This window comes from Ursus arctos, unplaced genomic scaffold (genome assembly GCF_023065955.2).
Source record: "Ursus arctos isolate Adak ecotype North America unplaced genomic scaffold, UrsArc2.0 scaffold_10, whole genome shotgun sequence".
In the NCBI taxonomy this organism is placed as follows: domain Eukaryota; kingdom Metazoa; phylum Chordata; class Mammalia; order Carnivora; family Ursidae; genus Ursus; species Ursus arctos.
In genome coordinates, this window is record NW_026622764.1 from 52755280 (window position 1) to 52773120 (window position 17841).

The 17841-nt window shown below is 41.4% G+C and overlaps 1 protein-coding gene across 4 annotated transcripts in view; it reads right to left on the bottom strand.

The window, feature by feature from the left end:
* TSC22D1 (TSC22 domain family member 1) overlaps positions 1–16872 on the bottom strand; it is a 131447-nt gene extending 114575 nt beyond the window's left edge. For all 4 annotated transcript variants that reach the window (XM_026493307.4, XM_057308482.1, XM_057308478.1 and 1 more), the window contains exon 1: positions 13166–16872. In XM_026493307.4, the coding sequence (XP_026349092.2) occupies positions 13166–16041 (2876 nt within the window). In that variant the 5' untranslated portion in view covers positions 16042–16872. The remainder of the gene's footprint in view (positions 1–13165) is intronic.
* Between the last annotated feature and the right edge of the window lie 969 nt (positions 16873–17841).

The following is a 17841-nucleotide window of genomic DNA, read 5'->3' on the forward strand; positions in this document are numbered from 1 at the left end:
CTTCTATACTCCTGTACAGACACCATCACCTACCAACTTAGACTATGTCCTATGCTCTTTTCCATAAATACTCCCTGTACCTTGAACCTTCTTGGTCTAAGTTTTCTCTACTAAAATAACTTCTCTCAAATGTCACCTCTTCAAAGGCATGTGATCTGATCTTTACCTTTTGACTCTCAATACTGCTTTATTAATATCTCTCATGACACATATCCTACCTTTGTCATACTTTTTCCATTTATTGTACTTCTATCCCAAGTCATTCCCTAAAATGTTTCAAGCACCTTACAAAGGTAGATATAAATACTACAAAATAAATTATAAATAGGTGGAAAGAACTGAAACAAAGGACCATAAATAGGACAGTAGAATTTGGAGCCTGTTATTTATTATCTTTTTCTTTAATGTGTATGTATACACACACACATACATGCATATCTACATGTATAGATACACACTTATTCTTGAATAAGTAGGCTCTCTGTGAGGATAGAAGTAGTGCTGTGCAAATACTTATTAAATTATATCTTTCAGGGGCGCCTGGGTGGCGCAGTCGTTAAGTGTCTGCCTTCGGCTCAGAGCATGATCCCAGCATTCTGGGATCGAGCCCCGCATCAGGCTTCTCTGCTGGGAGCCTGCTTCTCCCTCTCCCACTCCCCGTGCTTGTGTTCCCTCTCTCGCTGGCTGTCTCTCTCTCTGTCAAATAAATAAATAAAATAAAATTTAAAAAATAAAAATAGAAAATAAATTATATCTTTCAAATACATAGGATACTTTGTAATCTAAGAATTTGAAGATGTCCTTTTAAAAATTATATTCCTTCATATGTATATACACACATATATGAATATAGTCTCAAAATTTAAAATGGCAAGTGAAGTGAAAAAAGGCACCAACATATAAAAGAATAATTTAGTTTTGTGGCACTTTAAATGTCAATAAAATAATCAAATTACTCACATTTAGTGTCAATGACAGCATTAATGCTTTTAACATTTTAAATAACTATATATACCATTTCCCTTTTGACAGAGACCTAAGAGTGCTTAGGGAGATAGGAAGAAATTATTCCTCCTCTTTCCACTGCCTGGAAGAGACTCGCAAGGGAATGAACGAAAAGAAAGGAGGGAAAGGTCTCTATGACCACTACTGTAAAGAACCAATCCTAAAATATTAGTTCACACTCAGATTTCTTTTCACTAGTAAATATATTTGGGACACATCTCCTTTGGATTAGACAGAGAGGAACCTCATGAAAACAAACTGCCAAAAATCCTACCTGAAGGTTATGACCACTTACCCATCATACCTTTAAAACTACAGCTATAGATAATAGCCTTTCTGAGAAATTAGGCTATTTTTGTCTGTTCTTCAAAATGAGAAGAGAAATATATTGCTTTGAGGGAAGAGAGGCTGGGAAAGTTAATACAGTATTTTTCTAAACTGAGAAATTTGCTAAACAAAGCACTTCTTTCTATACTGAATCACTTTACCAGAAGTCACTATTCCTTTATTTCCTTCATTCGTTTAAAAAATAACAGAAAAAACATAATTTCCTAACTGGTCCTTCCTGCTTCCAAGTGTACCCCCATTCCAATCCAAACTACAGATTCATTTTATACTAATCTTCCTTGAATGTGATTTAGTCAACAAGTGTTGAGCACCAGATCACTCCCAAATTCAATCTACAGTCACTTCCTATCACAGCCTAAGACAAACTTAACTCTATTTAAAGTCCAACTGTTGCCTTACTGATACCCTGAATGCATTTCTTATTTCTTCCCCTTTTCATTGATACTATCGTACCTGAAACGTTCTCCTTCAACCCAAAACTTCCCAAAAGTCCATTCAAATAACATTGCATCCCTGATCTACCAAAGGTCAATTCTATCCCATCTGTGAACTTTGAATGCAATTTCCTATGTCATTTTCAAGACTAGAGTTCCAGTTAGTCTAAGAAACATTTTCTGATACTATCTGAGAATTCACTTAGTCTTTCTGAACTTGTTCCTTCATCTACAAAGCAAGACCTGAACGAGATCTCAAGATTTCCACTTCTAAATTTTTGATTTGTTGATTTTGCATTTCATGTCATTTAAAACTGTCATTTAGCTTATTGTTTCCATATAATTTCACCATATGTACGTCGTATACACTCCCTAAGGACAAGAACCATGTTTGATTACATCTTTGCCTACACCATTACTATGTAATAATTTACACCTAGAAGGTCCTCAATAAATATACCCATTTGATAGGTTGCTGAAGGGGAGACAGAAGGAATTTAATATAACAAGTACAGCAACATATCTGGGAAGAACTGAAACTTACTCCTGTATATTAGAATGGCTATGCGCATAATGGTAACAGAATGGCAGAGTATCTGGCTGTAATGATATCCCTATTCTGAATGTTTATGGGGTTTTTTTCCTGCCACATGTCTGAAGGCACTCACTGGACAAATACTTCAAAACATACTATGAGCTAGGCACTATTGCATGCAGTGAGAATACAGAGGTAAACTGGATGGATAAGGTCCTTGTTCTCACAGGGCTTATATTCTTGAGTACAAGAATAAGAGTAGCATCCCCACTCAAACTTCCAAGATCAAAATAAGATTATTTGAGGATATAACAAGAGAAGAGATATTTGCAGTTCCCAGAGCCTTCCAATACATGAAAGCTGACTGAGAAACAACTCTCAATACTGCTGTCAGAACAGCTCAGTTCTGATCATATGCTACAGAGGCCAACAGAGTTCGAGGGTCGTTAAGAGTACAAACTCTGGAACCCGGACAGGCTGGATTTAAATCCTAGCTCCCACTTACTAGCTATGTGACCTTGAATAGGTTACTTGATAGTACTTTTTTTTTTATGTTAATCATTCTATGCCTCAGTTTTGTCACCTGCAAAATGGGGATAATGATGGTACTTACAACTTATATAAGATTTTCTGAGAATTAAATAAGTTGATATATGTAAAGTGCTTAGAACAATCCTGTACCTAAGTACTATAATTTTGAGCTCTCCTACAACTATGACTACTACTCTTACTGCTAAATTATTATAGAGTCTATGAACAAGCTAAAAACAGTACATAACACAGTATAACTCAATATTTAATCAATGACTGAATAAATGAACCAGACTATCTCTTCCTCTGTGAAAACTGAACAAAAGCATCCTATCAACTTGAAGACTGCTAGGACTCAAAGGGATATAATCTATTTCAAAGTACGTTGTTAAAAACAACCCCCCAAAAGTCATACAAGAGTAAGGTTTCATTACCAGTAGAAATGTATCATAGCCGTATCATAGCAATAATCTAGTGCTAGATATGATTTAAATTGTATGCTTATACCTTCAAAGCATTCCTAACTAGTCAATATGCTCTTTATTATCATGCAAATGTACACTAAGAAAGCCTAATACCAAAGAAATTAGATAATTAGATGAGCTGGGAGAGAATGAAGTCTCATCACAATGAGCAATTTTATAATCAATCCAACTACAACTTACTCAAAAAAGGAATACTCAGGTATGTACCCAAGGTATCAGAAGTTCCCCAACTTGAGTGGTGAGCTGATATTACAAAAATAATCTAGGAGTCCTGGGAAAATAAGATGCTATCACATCTGTCTTAACCACATGAAGCTCAGAGTAACTCTTTACTCTATGGCTTCATGGATGGGGAAGGGCGATACCATCCATACCATGGTAGATCCATACACACCATGATCTAAAGTTAATCCTTAATAAAAATCAACCACAGTAAATCTTCTCTCCAGTCAACCCAAATACGGTTTTAAGCCGGGCAACCAGGCTTAATATGGATAGGTCTCTCTCACAACTGATGATCATCATCGCACTACAACATCAGATTTTGCATTTTCCCTTCTGTTTTTAATTACCCCAACCTTAAAAGTAAAGACCTCATCTCTTAACACTTTTTTACACCCATTTAGTACCCATAGGTAAGTTAATTTATTGCTAATTTTGATCACTGCCAAACCTTTTTCATCTCCCTTTACATAATCCATAACTTGCCTGTTCAATAACAAGTAACCATAATAACCATAAGGAAAAGAGATCAGTTAGGAATGTTAAACAAGTAATTAACTCACTATTTACTTAACTGTTTAATAAGGAAAACTCTCAATACAAACAAATGACATTTTTACATGTTAAATGTTTGTATTTTCAACAGCTGAAACTGCACAGAAGGACTTCCAAGACAATACTTGGATACTATTTAAGCTTCATTATATGTTGAGTAGATGAACGAGTCAAAAGTTGATAAAGAATACTGATATTCTAATTTTGAAATAAGTAGGGGTTTTTTGGTCTTTATCAAGTTGGAGAACTTTTACTGGCATAAATATAAAATAAGCAGAAAAACACAAAACAAAATGCTTGTTACAAGCAATAACTAAGATTGCTTTTTTGGCTCAAACACAGCAAAAAGTAATCAATTAATTCTGATTCACCTCTATTAAAGGGGGAAACAGTGATATCACATGGTCATCTATACAGAACTTATTTACCTTTCAAATATACCATAATAGTGATTTTAAAAAGACAAGTTGTCCTTATCTTATGCCACTTTGCTTCATTTATTCACTAAGTAGATTTTTACTAATTACCTGTTAAGCTCTGAAATATACTTTGCATATGTAGTAGCAAACCAAACATCCCCGTCCATGAAGCCTAAAATCATGAGATAATCACACACACAAAATAACTACAAACTGTAATAAACATTATTAAAAAAAAAAAACAGTATTAACAAAGAACCTGAGTTTAGATTGCTATGTCAGAGAAGGCCTATCAAAAAGTGATGGTTAGTACACCTGTGATGAGCCCCGAGTAGTGTATAGAACTGTTGAATCACTATATTATACACCTGAAACTAACACACTGAAATACAAATTTTTTATAAAAAGGGGACAGTTAAACTGAGGAGGAACGGAGGGCAGGTGACACAGGGGATGGTCAGGCTGAAGGAACAGTGCGTGCCTAACCCTAGAGGAAGAAGAAAGAATGTATGGCAACGAGGAACTGAAAGGAGGCAGTTAGGACACAGAAAGTAAGGGGGAAAGTGGCATAATACGATGCCAGAGGTAAGCAAAAGCAAAAAGTAATTACTTTCAAAGAAATGAGAAGGCTTTAAAGGGTGTTGGGCAAGTGAGTGATCTGAACAGATTTTTATTTTAAGAATATCATTCTGACTACAAGATATAATACCAGAGAAACACAAGACTGTATGCAAAAGGCTAGTGAGGAAGCTACTGCAGTACTTTAAGTAAGAGGTAAATATGTTAGACCAGAGTTGGGGCAATGCCGGGGGGGGGGGGGGAGGGGTATGGCAGATGAATTCAGGATATATTTTGAAGGTTATGGTCAGGATGTATGGGGTGAGAAAACGGGAGTTATCAGGAATGGCCCTCAGGTTTCTAAAGTGAAGAACTAGAAAGAAATAATAATTATTAAAATGAAGATGAACAAAACAGAAAGAAATTTGAGAGGTTAGGTAATGAAAAGATAAGTTTATGCTCTGTTGAGATTATGAGAATGCAAGTGGAGATGCTTTATGAAGGCAGATAATGGTATCACCCGACGGCTAAGAGAAGTATGGGCTAGTGGTACGCATTCAGAAACTGATAGCATACACACTGTATTTAAAGCCACAGAGCAGATGATCACTCAGCGAAAAGGCAGTAAGGGGGAAGACGACTCAGTAATCCGAAGAAATTCTGATAGAGTAGGTGAATCTGAGAGAGACTGAAAAAAAGGGGCCAGAAAGGTGGGAAGAAACTAAAAAGGAGATCCCTGAAAGCAAAAGAGTGTGTTTCAAGAAGGAGGAAAAACAAAGGTCAACTAGGCCCGATGATGCTGAAAGGTCAAATAAGATTTCCATGTCAAGCCGACCGGTGAGGAAGAAACAATGGGGGAAAGGGCATGTGAATATGTAAGCCTAGAAAAAAAAGTCAACCTAGAATCTAAAATTAATTATAAACAGTTCTTTAAAATAATGTAAACATGTAATTTGTGTAATTTCTTTTAATGAGCCATTAAAGCATATTCTTACCATGAGATATTCAACAACACGGTGACACGGCAAAAACCAACCACCAGAGTTCCAACATTGCAGCATGCTTCTAATATTGCAGCACCAGAACAGGTCATGCTTTGTATAGTTTCATAGTTTTAAATTCAACTTTCTAAACAAGAACCAAAATCTACTTGTCTTACAATTCTGAAGCCAAAGCTACAAAGACTGAATTTAAATTAGAAAATTAAAATAGTTTTCCTGAAAAGATAATTTTCATACAACTTTCAAAAGAAAAAAAATACTAAAATTAATTCATTTAACATTTGCATGTCTACTGCATTCCAGGTACATCAGTGTGATGACTTGAACCACTTTTTGCTCACCAAGGGCTTATAGGTAAACATCAGTATGTTCTATGGTTAATTTTATTATTTGCATAAATACACAAATCAAAGAAGCCTCCCTTTTTTTCAGGTTTTCAGTCACTCTGATATTATTTATGGGCAACAGCCTTACCTCTTGTTGGCTTTATTAGTAGAAATACCAAAAGACTTTTAGTTGGAAAAATGACTTTTAATATTAGCTGTTTTACTACTGCTATGTATGTAACCGGAGACAACTCCACCTCTCTAATAAACTAAGCTTCAGTTTATTCATCAGTAAAACAGAAAAAACTTAACTCACAGCGTTGGTGAGTTGGTTTAATGTGATAATAAATATTAACTGAATCTAAATCCTAACATTTCTAATCACTTCAGTGAGTCAAAATACCGAGTTATAGACTATTCTTATTTCTACTTGATATAAGCCAAGCAATTCCACCCTTAAAATTTATGTACCTCGTTATAGATCAAATCTGGGAGCAAGGACTTTATTAAAATTAGCATCATTCTTTACATTTAATAGAGCAATATTCTACAGTTAGGGTAGATATATAATTATAAAAACACACAATTTATACTCCTTTTCTAAAAACCCACTAAAATTACCCCAAAAAATGAATTTTTAAGATATAAAGACATAAGCCCACAAAAACTGAGAGAACAAGTGAAAAGACAATAGCAACAAAAATCTGGAAGCTGGAAAGCAGATGGTTGAGTGACAAATGACTTAGCAAACACTAGAAAATCAAATCTTTAGCAAACAGTGGAGAAAGCCAAGAACAAACCCAATTTAAACTGTAAAATCCCCAAAAGACTCAGCAATTGGCAGTACCGCATACATCCGAAGTGGGATATGGGGGAGAGAGGCAGCTAAAATAAGGAAGATTGTTTAGAAGTCTTTTTAAGAAGTAACCAGCTCCACTGATCCCAACTGCCCTTCCCCAATCCCAACAAAAAACTGAAAATATATTGTCTGGAGAATATAAAACACCATATCCCAAGACTGAGAAAATCAGGTACAGCAATAGGCAGGAAAACATACTTAAAAAAGGATGTTGAGTGAAGAAATATATATATGGGGATGCTAAGACTCCAAGACCTTTTACCCAACTTCCCTCCTGTCCCCCACAACCTTCACCTCCAAGCAAGAAAGAGCCTTCTACAAGGAATCTAACCAGCTCAAAAGAAAGACATGAAGATACTGACATCAAAAGTCCTCCAACCAAACATCCCAGCCCGGATACTACACAGTAAAGCTAAAAGTCTCGCTAAGGATTTCTAATTAGCATTTTACCTCCCCATTCACAACACAACCACCAACCATCTAAGGAAAGGCTCTAGAACATGAAAGATAAAGACCAAAGCAAATACAAACTAAGAAAACAAATTTGGGGGACACTGATCACACAAGAAGAAATCTTTAAAAAAATATAATTAACATTTATATATTCAGACAGCTAAGAGAAAGTATTACTGTTATTAGAGCAAAATACTATTTAACAGGAGCCAAGTCAAAAAACAAAAGCTTTGGGAATATGATAACATATGAACTCAATAGAAGTATAGCAAAAAGAAAACGAGATGGAAAATAGGAAAACACAAGAAAATTAGAAAAGAAGTCAAGAAGATCCATTATCCCAATAAGAAGAGTTTGAGAAAGAAACAGAAAATGGAAAGAAATAATCAAGACATCATTCAAGAAAAAGTCGCAGAATTAAAAGATGTTTCCAGACTAAAAGGGCACACGAAGTACTCAGCAACATGGATGAAAAGAGACCTACACAAGGACCTATCACTGTAAAATTTCCAAACACTGGAAACAGATACAATCTCAAAAGCTTTCAGAGAATTAAAGAGAGAGGGGAAGAGAGAAAAGGGTAAACAAGGGGGAAAAAAAAGAAAAACGAAACATATACACACATAGGTCACATACAATATTTGAGAAATCAGAATTACTTCAGACTTCTCAAAAGTAATATGGAAGCTAGAAAGCAATGGAGCAAAATTATAAAACAATACAATTTTACATGTAGTATTCCTAAGCTAACCAAATAATCAAATGAATGTCAGGATAAACTAAAACCAATTTTTTTAAAGATTTTATTTTTAAGTAATCCCTACACCCAACATGGGGCTCAAACCCACAACCCTGAGATCAAGAGTCACAGGCTCTACAGACTGAGCCAGCCAGAAACCCCTAAAACCATTTTAAAACATCAAGTAAGCCAGGAATGAACACGACATGGATCACTGCAAAATGGAAATCCAACCACAGGAGAAAGTGAAGGGAATCCCACAATAATGGTTGTGTCCCAAGTCTAGAAGACACTCAGTCCAGCATGGAGGTCAGAGGGACATGAGAGACTGCCTCAGGAAGATAAAATTGATAACAATACCTGGTATGTCTGAACATCTCAAGAGACATTTGATGGAAAGTTGAATTAGTGATAATTACAGCAAAAACTAAGCCAGGGGTGGGGCAGAGACATTGAACTTCAGCCAGATCACCCTATGGTAAAGCTAACAGTCAACAAGTCACACTGAGACTAGATAAGCTCTTCAGTCTCCTAACGTGCAAGGAGCCGACCAAGAATTACCAGACATCTGAGGAAAGGCTCTGTCACAAAACGCAAAGCAAAAATGGGGAGAAAGGCATACAGAATGGGAGAAAGGCAATTTGGAGGAAATAGATGAAAACTTGGTGGGGGGGGGGTACCTACTAACATTTCTATATGCTAAGTAGTATATAGAAAAATATATACTATATATTCTAGTACACGACCGTACTACATAGCTGGGGTCAGGTAGAAGGAGGACGGCAAGTGCAGTACATTGTATAGGACAGGAAAAGTGATATTTTACAAGAATATTGAAGAACCAAGAGTGATGAAACCATAACTATTAAGAAGAAGAGGTACCAGAGGTAAAAGAGATCAGCTGAGGAGGTGATAAAAGTCAAATCTTCATTTTCTATCCAGGAAGTTAATAAAACCAAAACAAAAGCACAGAGCATTTTATTTAACACACACTATATACAGCATATGAGTTAGACACAGTTCTAACGGCTTTCCAAATTCACTTCCTATAACAACCCTATGAGGTAAATACTACCATCCCCATTTTTTTAAATGAGCAAAATGAGGCACAGAGAGGTTAAGTAATTCAATATTACATAAAGCTAACAGTTGACAGAGGAAGATTCAAACCTAAACAGTCTGATTTCAGAGTCCATGCTTCTAACCATCCAGCCATGTTGCGTATCCAGTAGCAATATAAGCTTGTTGTTCACAGACAAGGAGGTAAACATGACAATAATCATCTAAAATAAATCATCTAACCATGTAAATTATTTGACCCTTTAAACTGCGCAGGTACAATTTAAATAAAAATTAAAGCCTATAATTTAGTATTTTATAGTTAAAATATTTTATGTAATGCTACCATCCTCAGAAGTAGACAAAATGAGTATTACTCCTATTTCATAGATAAGAATTTCATTCCTCTTTAATAAAAATTTGAAAGCCTACTACATAACAGGCATTGTATTTAGAAAATAGGTATCAATTCACCTCAGTGATCAGGTGAAAGAGGCGCAAAAAAGCAAGTCTTTTTATTCTTCTCAATTTATTGCATAAATTATATGATCCTGCATCTCTAACAGTTGTGCTAATGATGAGACAATATAAATTTTAAATAGTGACAGAAAAAGCAGAGAAAAGCCTGCTCATTAATTCATTCAAAACTTATTTAGTTCTTGCGCTTGAGGAGCTCAGAGTCTTGTGAGGAAGACAGGTAATTATAATTGAATGTGTGCACTGCGTTATATAGAGGAACAACAAAAAGTGCTAGGAAAACATTGCCTGGGTAAAGGGAATGCTTCAGAGGGAACATCTGAGCTGAGTCTTGGAGGATGAAGAGAAGTATGATCAATTTTACATAAGAGGCTGTACTAATAGTTGCAAAACACAAAAGACTACAAATCAGTGTGAAATACCTATATCTTCCCTGTGTTATAAAGGTTAAGTTCCTGTTAAAAGCTAAGACATTAAGACCTTCTTAATGAGAATGAATTTTAAAAAACAAGATACATAATCTGAACGCCTGACCCATGTTTCTAATTTTTATCATCTTGCCCAATGATCAACTGAAAGCATTTTCCACATGCCTAATAAACATTTTAAATTTTAAAGTGTTAAAATTTGCCTTACCACCAAAAAGTTTCATTGTTAACATGGTTTCTAAGTCATAATACTGAAATTATAATGACCCCTTCCTCCCATGAGAGAGAAACTGGTGACCAAACCCCAAAAGATGCAAGTGACATGGAAGCTATCATGAGAAGCAAAGGTAAGAAGAATTTTTTTAATCATTATCATTTTTTTTTTCTCGTAGGTATTTTCAAATTCCCTTCCAAGGGCAAATTAAAACAAAACTTTTCCTAAACTTCAGGGATAAAAGAAATAAATTTGCAGTAAAACATCATAAAGAAAATAATATACATGGTTATCCTTATAGACCTTTATAGGTATTTTAGGGGTGACACATTTTGATTTTTCAGCATTTAAAGGATACCTACGAAACAAAAATTTTCTGGTTTTGATGACTTAACTTTGATGTTAACAAAGGTTCAAATATGTAGTAAATTCAAAACAGGCAGAGTCAACTCAAGTTACTTCACACCAATATTTAAGCATACTTCAGTATCTCTTTCTGTCCCTTTATTTCCAAACCTTTCTACATAATTTGCCCCAATTAATCTTCATCTCAGTTACTATGTGTAAAGATTAATTTTGTATTAAATAGCTTAAACTGGCCTCTATCCCTACAATTAAAAACCTAGTTCTAAGTAGCAACATCTGACTTTAATTGTCTAGAAAAGCAAGTTGTGGAAAGCTCTATCAGGCCCTGCCACCAGGGGAAAAAAAAAGGGAGAAAGTCGTGCCAGGAGACCACAAATGGTAATTAACAAAAATCATGGGAGGTTTCAATTTAAAATGGGTGGTTTTCACTTGTGTATTTCATCTACCTTTTATTTCTCTGAATTTAGCATCCACGTAATATGCCTCATTTTCAGGGGCTTCACTCAATCACACCCCTGAGACTTAAACACATTAATATTTGGGGTAAATAATTCTTTAAAATTATAGTGAATATTAGCAATTACAGGTGAATACTGGCATATGAAACAAATAAAGTTTTATCAATAATTATAATAGGACCATTAAGGAAACTACCTCCTAGAAGAGGTCTACCTCTTAAGTACAGTTTTGTATACATGATACAGAATACATTTGGTTAGGTAACAAGGTTTTCATTACACGACTCCTGGAAAAATTATAAAAATCTTGAAAGACAAGATTTTAAAGTATTTCAATTAACCATGCCTTTACAACTTTTAAGTAACTAAAAATATATATATCATGAAAATCTCACTGCAACATTTGGCTTTTGTTCTTTTTCTAAAACTGCAATTCTTTTGAAAAACCCTCAATTTTTCCGAAGTGAAAACCACAAATACACATTTAGAATATAAATTTCCAATTGGTTTGATGAAAGTTCAATCACAAAAATATCCAACTAGTACTAAAATAATTAAATGTCTTCAGAGCTTATTCAAAGTTCCATGGTTAAAATGAACAGCCTTTGTCATTAACTCCTATGATACTATTTTGATCAAGGTTAGTCACAGACCAGCAAATCTGTGAAAAGAACATTCCTTTAAAAATCAACTTAGTTTAAAGCAATGTAGAATCATTAGAGATTTCACAACTTTTCTAGGCAGTCAGCTTAAAAGGCACAATTTGATTCAATGGCATGTTTAGAGCATTATTTCTAATTCAATTACGAAAACACTGGTTTAATACTGTGTTTTTGGCTTTATGTATTTTTTTTTTTTTTTTTGGCAAAGAAAGGAGCAGGTGGAATAGATTATCAGGAGAACAAAGTCTTATTTTCATGCTTCTATAAATTCAACCCTCCAAGACTTTCCTTACTCTTTAAAATGGCTACCACCTTGATCTACTATACAAAAGGAAAACGCACAGGATATTACTATCAAAGATAAATCTGGTAATTTTGACAGTGTATACCCTCCTCCCCACGACATACTTTTTAAGATTTCCATTCCTGTTCTGTTCAGAAAAAATGACCATTAAATAAGTTCACAAAAGTTGGTCAATTACAGTATAAGGGCAACCTATATAACCCAGATAGGTCATCTTTCCTATAATGTCTGACTAGGAGAAGCAGGTAACATTATCTTTCACAGACTAAGATCAAACACAGAAGTGAAAAGGATTGTCCAATCTAGTAAAGGAGAAACAACCGTGGGAACCACAACCCCCCCCTTCAAGAGATGATCATAAGGATTTTAGCAATTCAGATGAATAGATTTACTATTATATGGTTAGCAAAAATTTTCTGTTCGTAATAAATCTCTTTAAAAAGCATTTTATAAGTAACAAAAACCACCTGGTGCCCCCCAGACCTATACTTAATGCTCAATAACTAGTCTGTCAAATAGTTTACATATTACTTACACCCAACTTGCTATCCACTCTGAAACCATTCCATAACACTCTTGCGCTAGAAAACTTACCACGAAAACGCATTTTCATATACAAAAAGAAAAAATAGGTAATGCTTTCGACAAATGTTGTGCATATACATAACTACCAAATAGATTAATTTTCAATCTGTTGAATGCCTGCAGAAATATGGCATGATCTTACCTCTCATCCTCGCCATCCACCAGGGGTGTCGTCAGCGGTAGCACCTTCAACGGGAAAAGAGAAGCAGAGGCTGCTAGGCTGCTGCTACTCCCATCTGAAACTGCTGACATTCCCCCACTGTCACCACTGATAGTCTGAGGTAAGCCAACTAAGGAGGGTTCCGCTGGGCGCCTGGCATCTTCAATTTGGCTTCCAATTGCCTGAGCTAATGATTGTGCAGAGAACTGAGTAGAACTTAGTGGGATCTGTTGTGCCAAAGGCAGATTTATATTAGTTGCTATCAAGGGAGGTTGACTAACACTCGGAACCAAATTACCATTTTGAGTGGCAGGGGTTTGTGCTATATTCTGTGGTGGAACCAAGTTTGTGGGGGCAGAAGGCATTCCAGAAGGACCGGTTGAACTAACCTGATTTGTAACAGAAATACTACTAGCAGAGGGCAAAGGACTAACTGCAGGCAACTGCTGCGAAACTTGAGCTACTGATTCTACTCCTTGTGGCTGGGGAGGCACAGTTAACAAGGTACTTTGGGGTGCAAGGACCAATTGCTGAGGAAGGCTTGAAGCACTAGTTTGAACTCCCTGATGAATAATCGCAGTCTGAGCAGGTGGGACTATCTGTGACGATGGAGGAGCACCTTGCTGGACAACTGAAGGTGTGACTTGGGTAGAGGGCTGCTGCACTGCAGTAGGTATGTTTGCTTGTTGACCAATACTTGCAATCTGACTGCCAGGAGGTACAACCGATACTGCCGTCTGAGCCTGGCCAACAGGCTGGCCAGAGGCCCCTGCAGGTTGTGCTTGGATTGCTGCGGGCTGCACTGGCAGCTGGATACTCTGTGGCTGGGCAGTAGGAATCACCGCTGTTCCTGCTCCCACTCCCACAGCACTGGGCTGTCCGGAGGACACCGCTGCTTGAAGAATCGGCTGCTGCTGTACGTACTCTGAAGCTGGATTCTGAGTCACTGGTTTACCGTGGCTTGGGACCATCTGTGTAGAAACAGCCGGTTGCTGCTGTCCGTACTGTAACTGTTGGGGTGGTGCCCCTGGAAGGGGAGCTTGCACTGGAGGAGCCGTCTGAGAATATGGCAGCTGGGGTTGAGCCAAACTGGAAATGGAAGGCTGCTGACCTAAAGCTGAAGTTACACCAACCACACTAACAGGTGATGGCTGGATACCAGTTGCAGCACTGAGAGTGGCTTGCAGAGGTACTGGCTGAAGACCTTGCTTTTGAGGATAGCTCAGTTCTTGAGACTGTAATTGTACTTGCGTGATCTGTGACTGAGAAATACTCTGAGGGCCAGAGCTACTGAAATCCATCTGTTGAAGAGCCATACCTTGAAGCGCCGGCGGCTGCTGCTGCTGCTGCTGCTGCTGCTGCACCACCACAGTGGGGGCTCCCATCTCTCCACTGCCCACGCTCTCGGTGTAGTGACTCAGTGTGCTGACACTACTGCTCACTGAACTCCCACTAGTGCTCTCCCTCTCAGAAGTCACTTCTACTGGGTTTTGTTTTACAGTTTCCACCACTTTATTTATTGCCACTCCTTCTGCAGCAGGCACGGCATTTTCTTTCTCATAGAACTCGGTGCAAGTCCATCTACCTTTTTTAAAGGGCTCAGAACTAGAATCTAACTTCACAACTCTGAACCTTGACGTGTTAACTGTTGGTTGTTGCTGCTGACTTGAAACTGATCCCACGGTCATCCCTGCAGCTGCACTGGGGGCACTGTTAACAACAGCGGAGGAAGAAATAGTACCATTGCCCATGCCACTCAAGATATTCACATTAACACCGCTGCTAACTCCAGGCCCGACACTCACACTAGCAGCACTAGGAATATTGCTTGCATGTATATTAGCATTACTAAGCATGCTGCTTGTCACACTAGGATTAAAACTCCCCACAGCAGTAATGTTAACATTATTCACTGTATTAGTGCCAGTAACAGAACTTATACCTATACTGCCGGTAGTACTTGGAGCACGGATATTAGTCATTACAGATGCAGGTGAGCCACCCGATGAGACAGCAGAAGTTGGTGCAGCTGGTATAACACTGTCAGAGCTTCCAGTGGCAGAGAGTTTTCTGGATACCGGACTTGAGGGTGGCCCTCCGGGAATGGATGTACTGGCCACACCAGCATGGGATGGATGGGGGTGCCCATGGTGTAGGTGGTGCCCATGATGAATGTGATGGTGGTGATGGAGGGGGTGTGGATGAGCATTCCCATTGATCACAACACTCTGCTGGGGAAGGTGAGGCAAATGAGGCTGCGGAAGGTGGGGCTGGTTGGGGGAGACTGCCCCAGGTGTCTCAGCTTCCTGGAAGTTATTTAGAGTCTCTTCTGAGGAGCTGCGTTCAGGCTCCCCCAAGTCAGTAGCCCTGGAAAGTGACACATCAAGGATCTCGGAAGAAGACAGATCTTCCGTGTGAGATTCATCCAGATCATCATAGCTCTCAGTGTCCTCTGCTATACTGTTGTTAGAGCTGATGCTGGCGGAGATCTGAGCCGGGGTAACGCTAGTTATCTGGAAGCCACTTTTCTTTTTCATTTGAGTTCCGCCTGGCATAAGAGGCTGTGCCTGCAGCTGAGCCTGCGAAAGGAGGTTCAGGCTTTGTGGAGGCGGAGGCTGTGGTCCCGACGTAGAAGATGCTGCAGGAGGTGGCGGCTGGAGCAGCGACGGAGGCGGAAAATCCTCGGAAGATGTGGCACTACTACCAACGCCGGTACCTGCTGCATTGAGAGCAGAGGCGCTGCCACTACCGCTGCCCCTTCTAGGGAACATTGCCGGGTGCGCCATCTTCCTAGCACTAATGTCTGCAGCGGCGGCGGCGGCGGCCGCGGCGGCGGTGGACTCAGGCGGCTGGTGCATTGTGTCGGGTACCGGGGGGCGGAGGAGGCGAGTGCAATTTCCTTCTGCACCGTAATCTTTGTATTCAAGACGCCGGGGAGGAAAACGGGACCTGACGCTCCGCCCGGCGCGGTTCCTCCTTCTCCTCCTCCTCCTCAGCCGAAGGCGCCGGCCGCTCCTGCCTTCGAGGGCGAGCTTCGGGAAGGGAGGATGAACGAGGGTGAACAGGGCGGCCAGGGACCCGAAGGGGGGACCCCTTCAGTCCTTCGCCATTCACTTTCCCCTCTAGTCTCACACCCCCCTTTATATTCCGCTTCACGTGGGGTGCGGGGCAGGAGGGAGGGGGAAGACAAGGCAAGGGGGAGACAAGGGGAGGGGGTGGGAAAACCGAGAAATGCCCACCTTCTCCGGACAACTCAGAAGCCACCTAACCCCTCCTCCCGCCGCCGCGGCGGCGGCCGCTGCAAAACCCTCCCGGTCGCTCTGCACGAAGGCTGCGCGGAGCTAGTGTCGCCTTCCCCTCGCCACCCTCAGGGCCGCCGCCGCCGGCAAGCCCCGAGCTCAGTGTCGCTCAAACCTCCCCTCCCGGCCCCGCTGTCCCCGCTCGGCCCTCCCCCCACGCCCCTCGGACCCTTTCAAACCCCCTGGGCTCGCGGCGGCTGTTCCGTGAGCAAACGCTGGCCGCGGCTGGGGCCGGGGCGGCGAGGCTCGGAGCGGGGCGGCGGCGGGGCGCCCGGTACGGTGAGCCCAGCAACGAGGCGCGGGCGGGCGCGCAGAGACGCCGGGTCCTCGCGGAGCACGGCCGGGGCGCGGCGGCGGCAGTGGCAGCGGGAGCCCAGGGACAGCTCCATCACTGGCAGCCATGGAGCCCGAGCATTTTCCTCCCTCAGGGCAGGCGCCTCGGCTCGGCACACGTCCTCGGGGAGGAAGGGGCCGGCGCCCGAGCCTCCCCGGAGGGCGGCGGGATGTGCGCTAGCGCGGAGGGGTGCGAGTCGCTCCTGTCCTCTTCCTCCGCAGCCGGCTCGTCCTCACCCTTGCTGCTCCCGCGGCCCGGGCGGGAGGGGGCCGCAGGCAGCGGCGGCTCCTCGGCGGCGTTGGTGGCCAGACGGGCTGGTGCAAGCGACTGCAGCCGACGCCGTTCAAAGGAACGAGAGGTGGGGTTGGTCGGTGTCGGCAAACGGGGCGGGTGAGTGGGTGGGTGCCGAGGGAGGGCGGCGGGCGGGCGGGGAGGGGGCTGTGATGGTTGTTACTAGTGCTCTTCTCCGGCTCCACCGTATCCCCCAGTCTCTCGCGGCATCGGGAGAGGAGGGACCAGCGCCCGAGCGCAGGAGGAGGAGGGGCGACCGCCGGCAAGAGGAGGCGGTGGCGGTGGCGGGGGGAGGGGGCAAGCAAAAGGGAAGGAGGGAAGATGGCGTCTGCGCATGCGCCCCGGCGCCGCAGACATAAAGCCGGGTCCGGCAGAGAAGGAGGCGGCGGGGCTTCGGGCCTTGCCGAGCGCTGAGTGTCCTGACGGAAATTGCCGAAGGCTCGCGGAGGCGCCGACGCCGGGGGGTGGTGGGGGTGGGGAATTTCGGCCGGGGGAGCGAATCCGGGTCGGCCTGTGAGTTTCGGCCTGAGTGGGGGTGGGGCAGGGTGCGGGGCGCGCGCAGGTTAGGTGTGTCCGCTGTGTTCTCACACGCGGCCGGTGCGCGCGCGCGTGCACGCGGCAGGGGAGGGGGCGCGGCGGGGAGGGGCCCGCGGAGGCTGCTGGAGCCCTGGGTCTCGGGTGTACGCGCCCTGGGTGGTGTACCCCCGCCTGCGGAATGGGTAATGAGGCTTTTC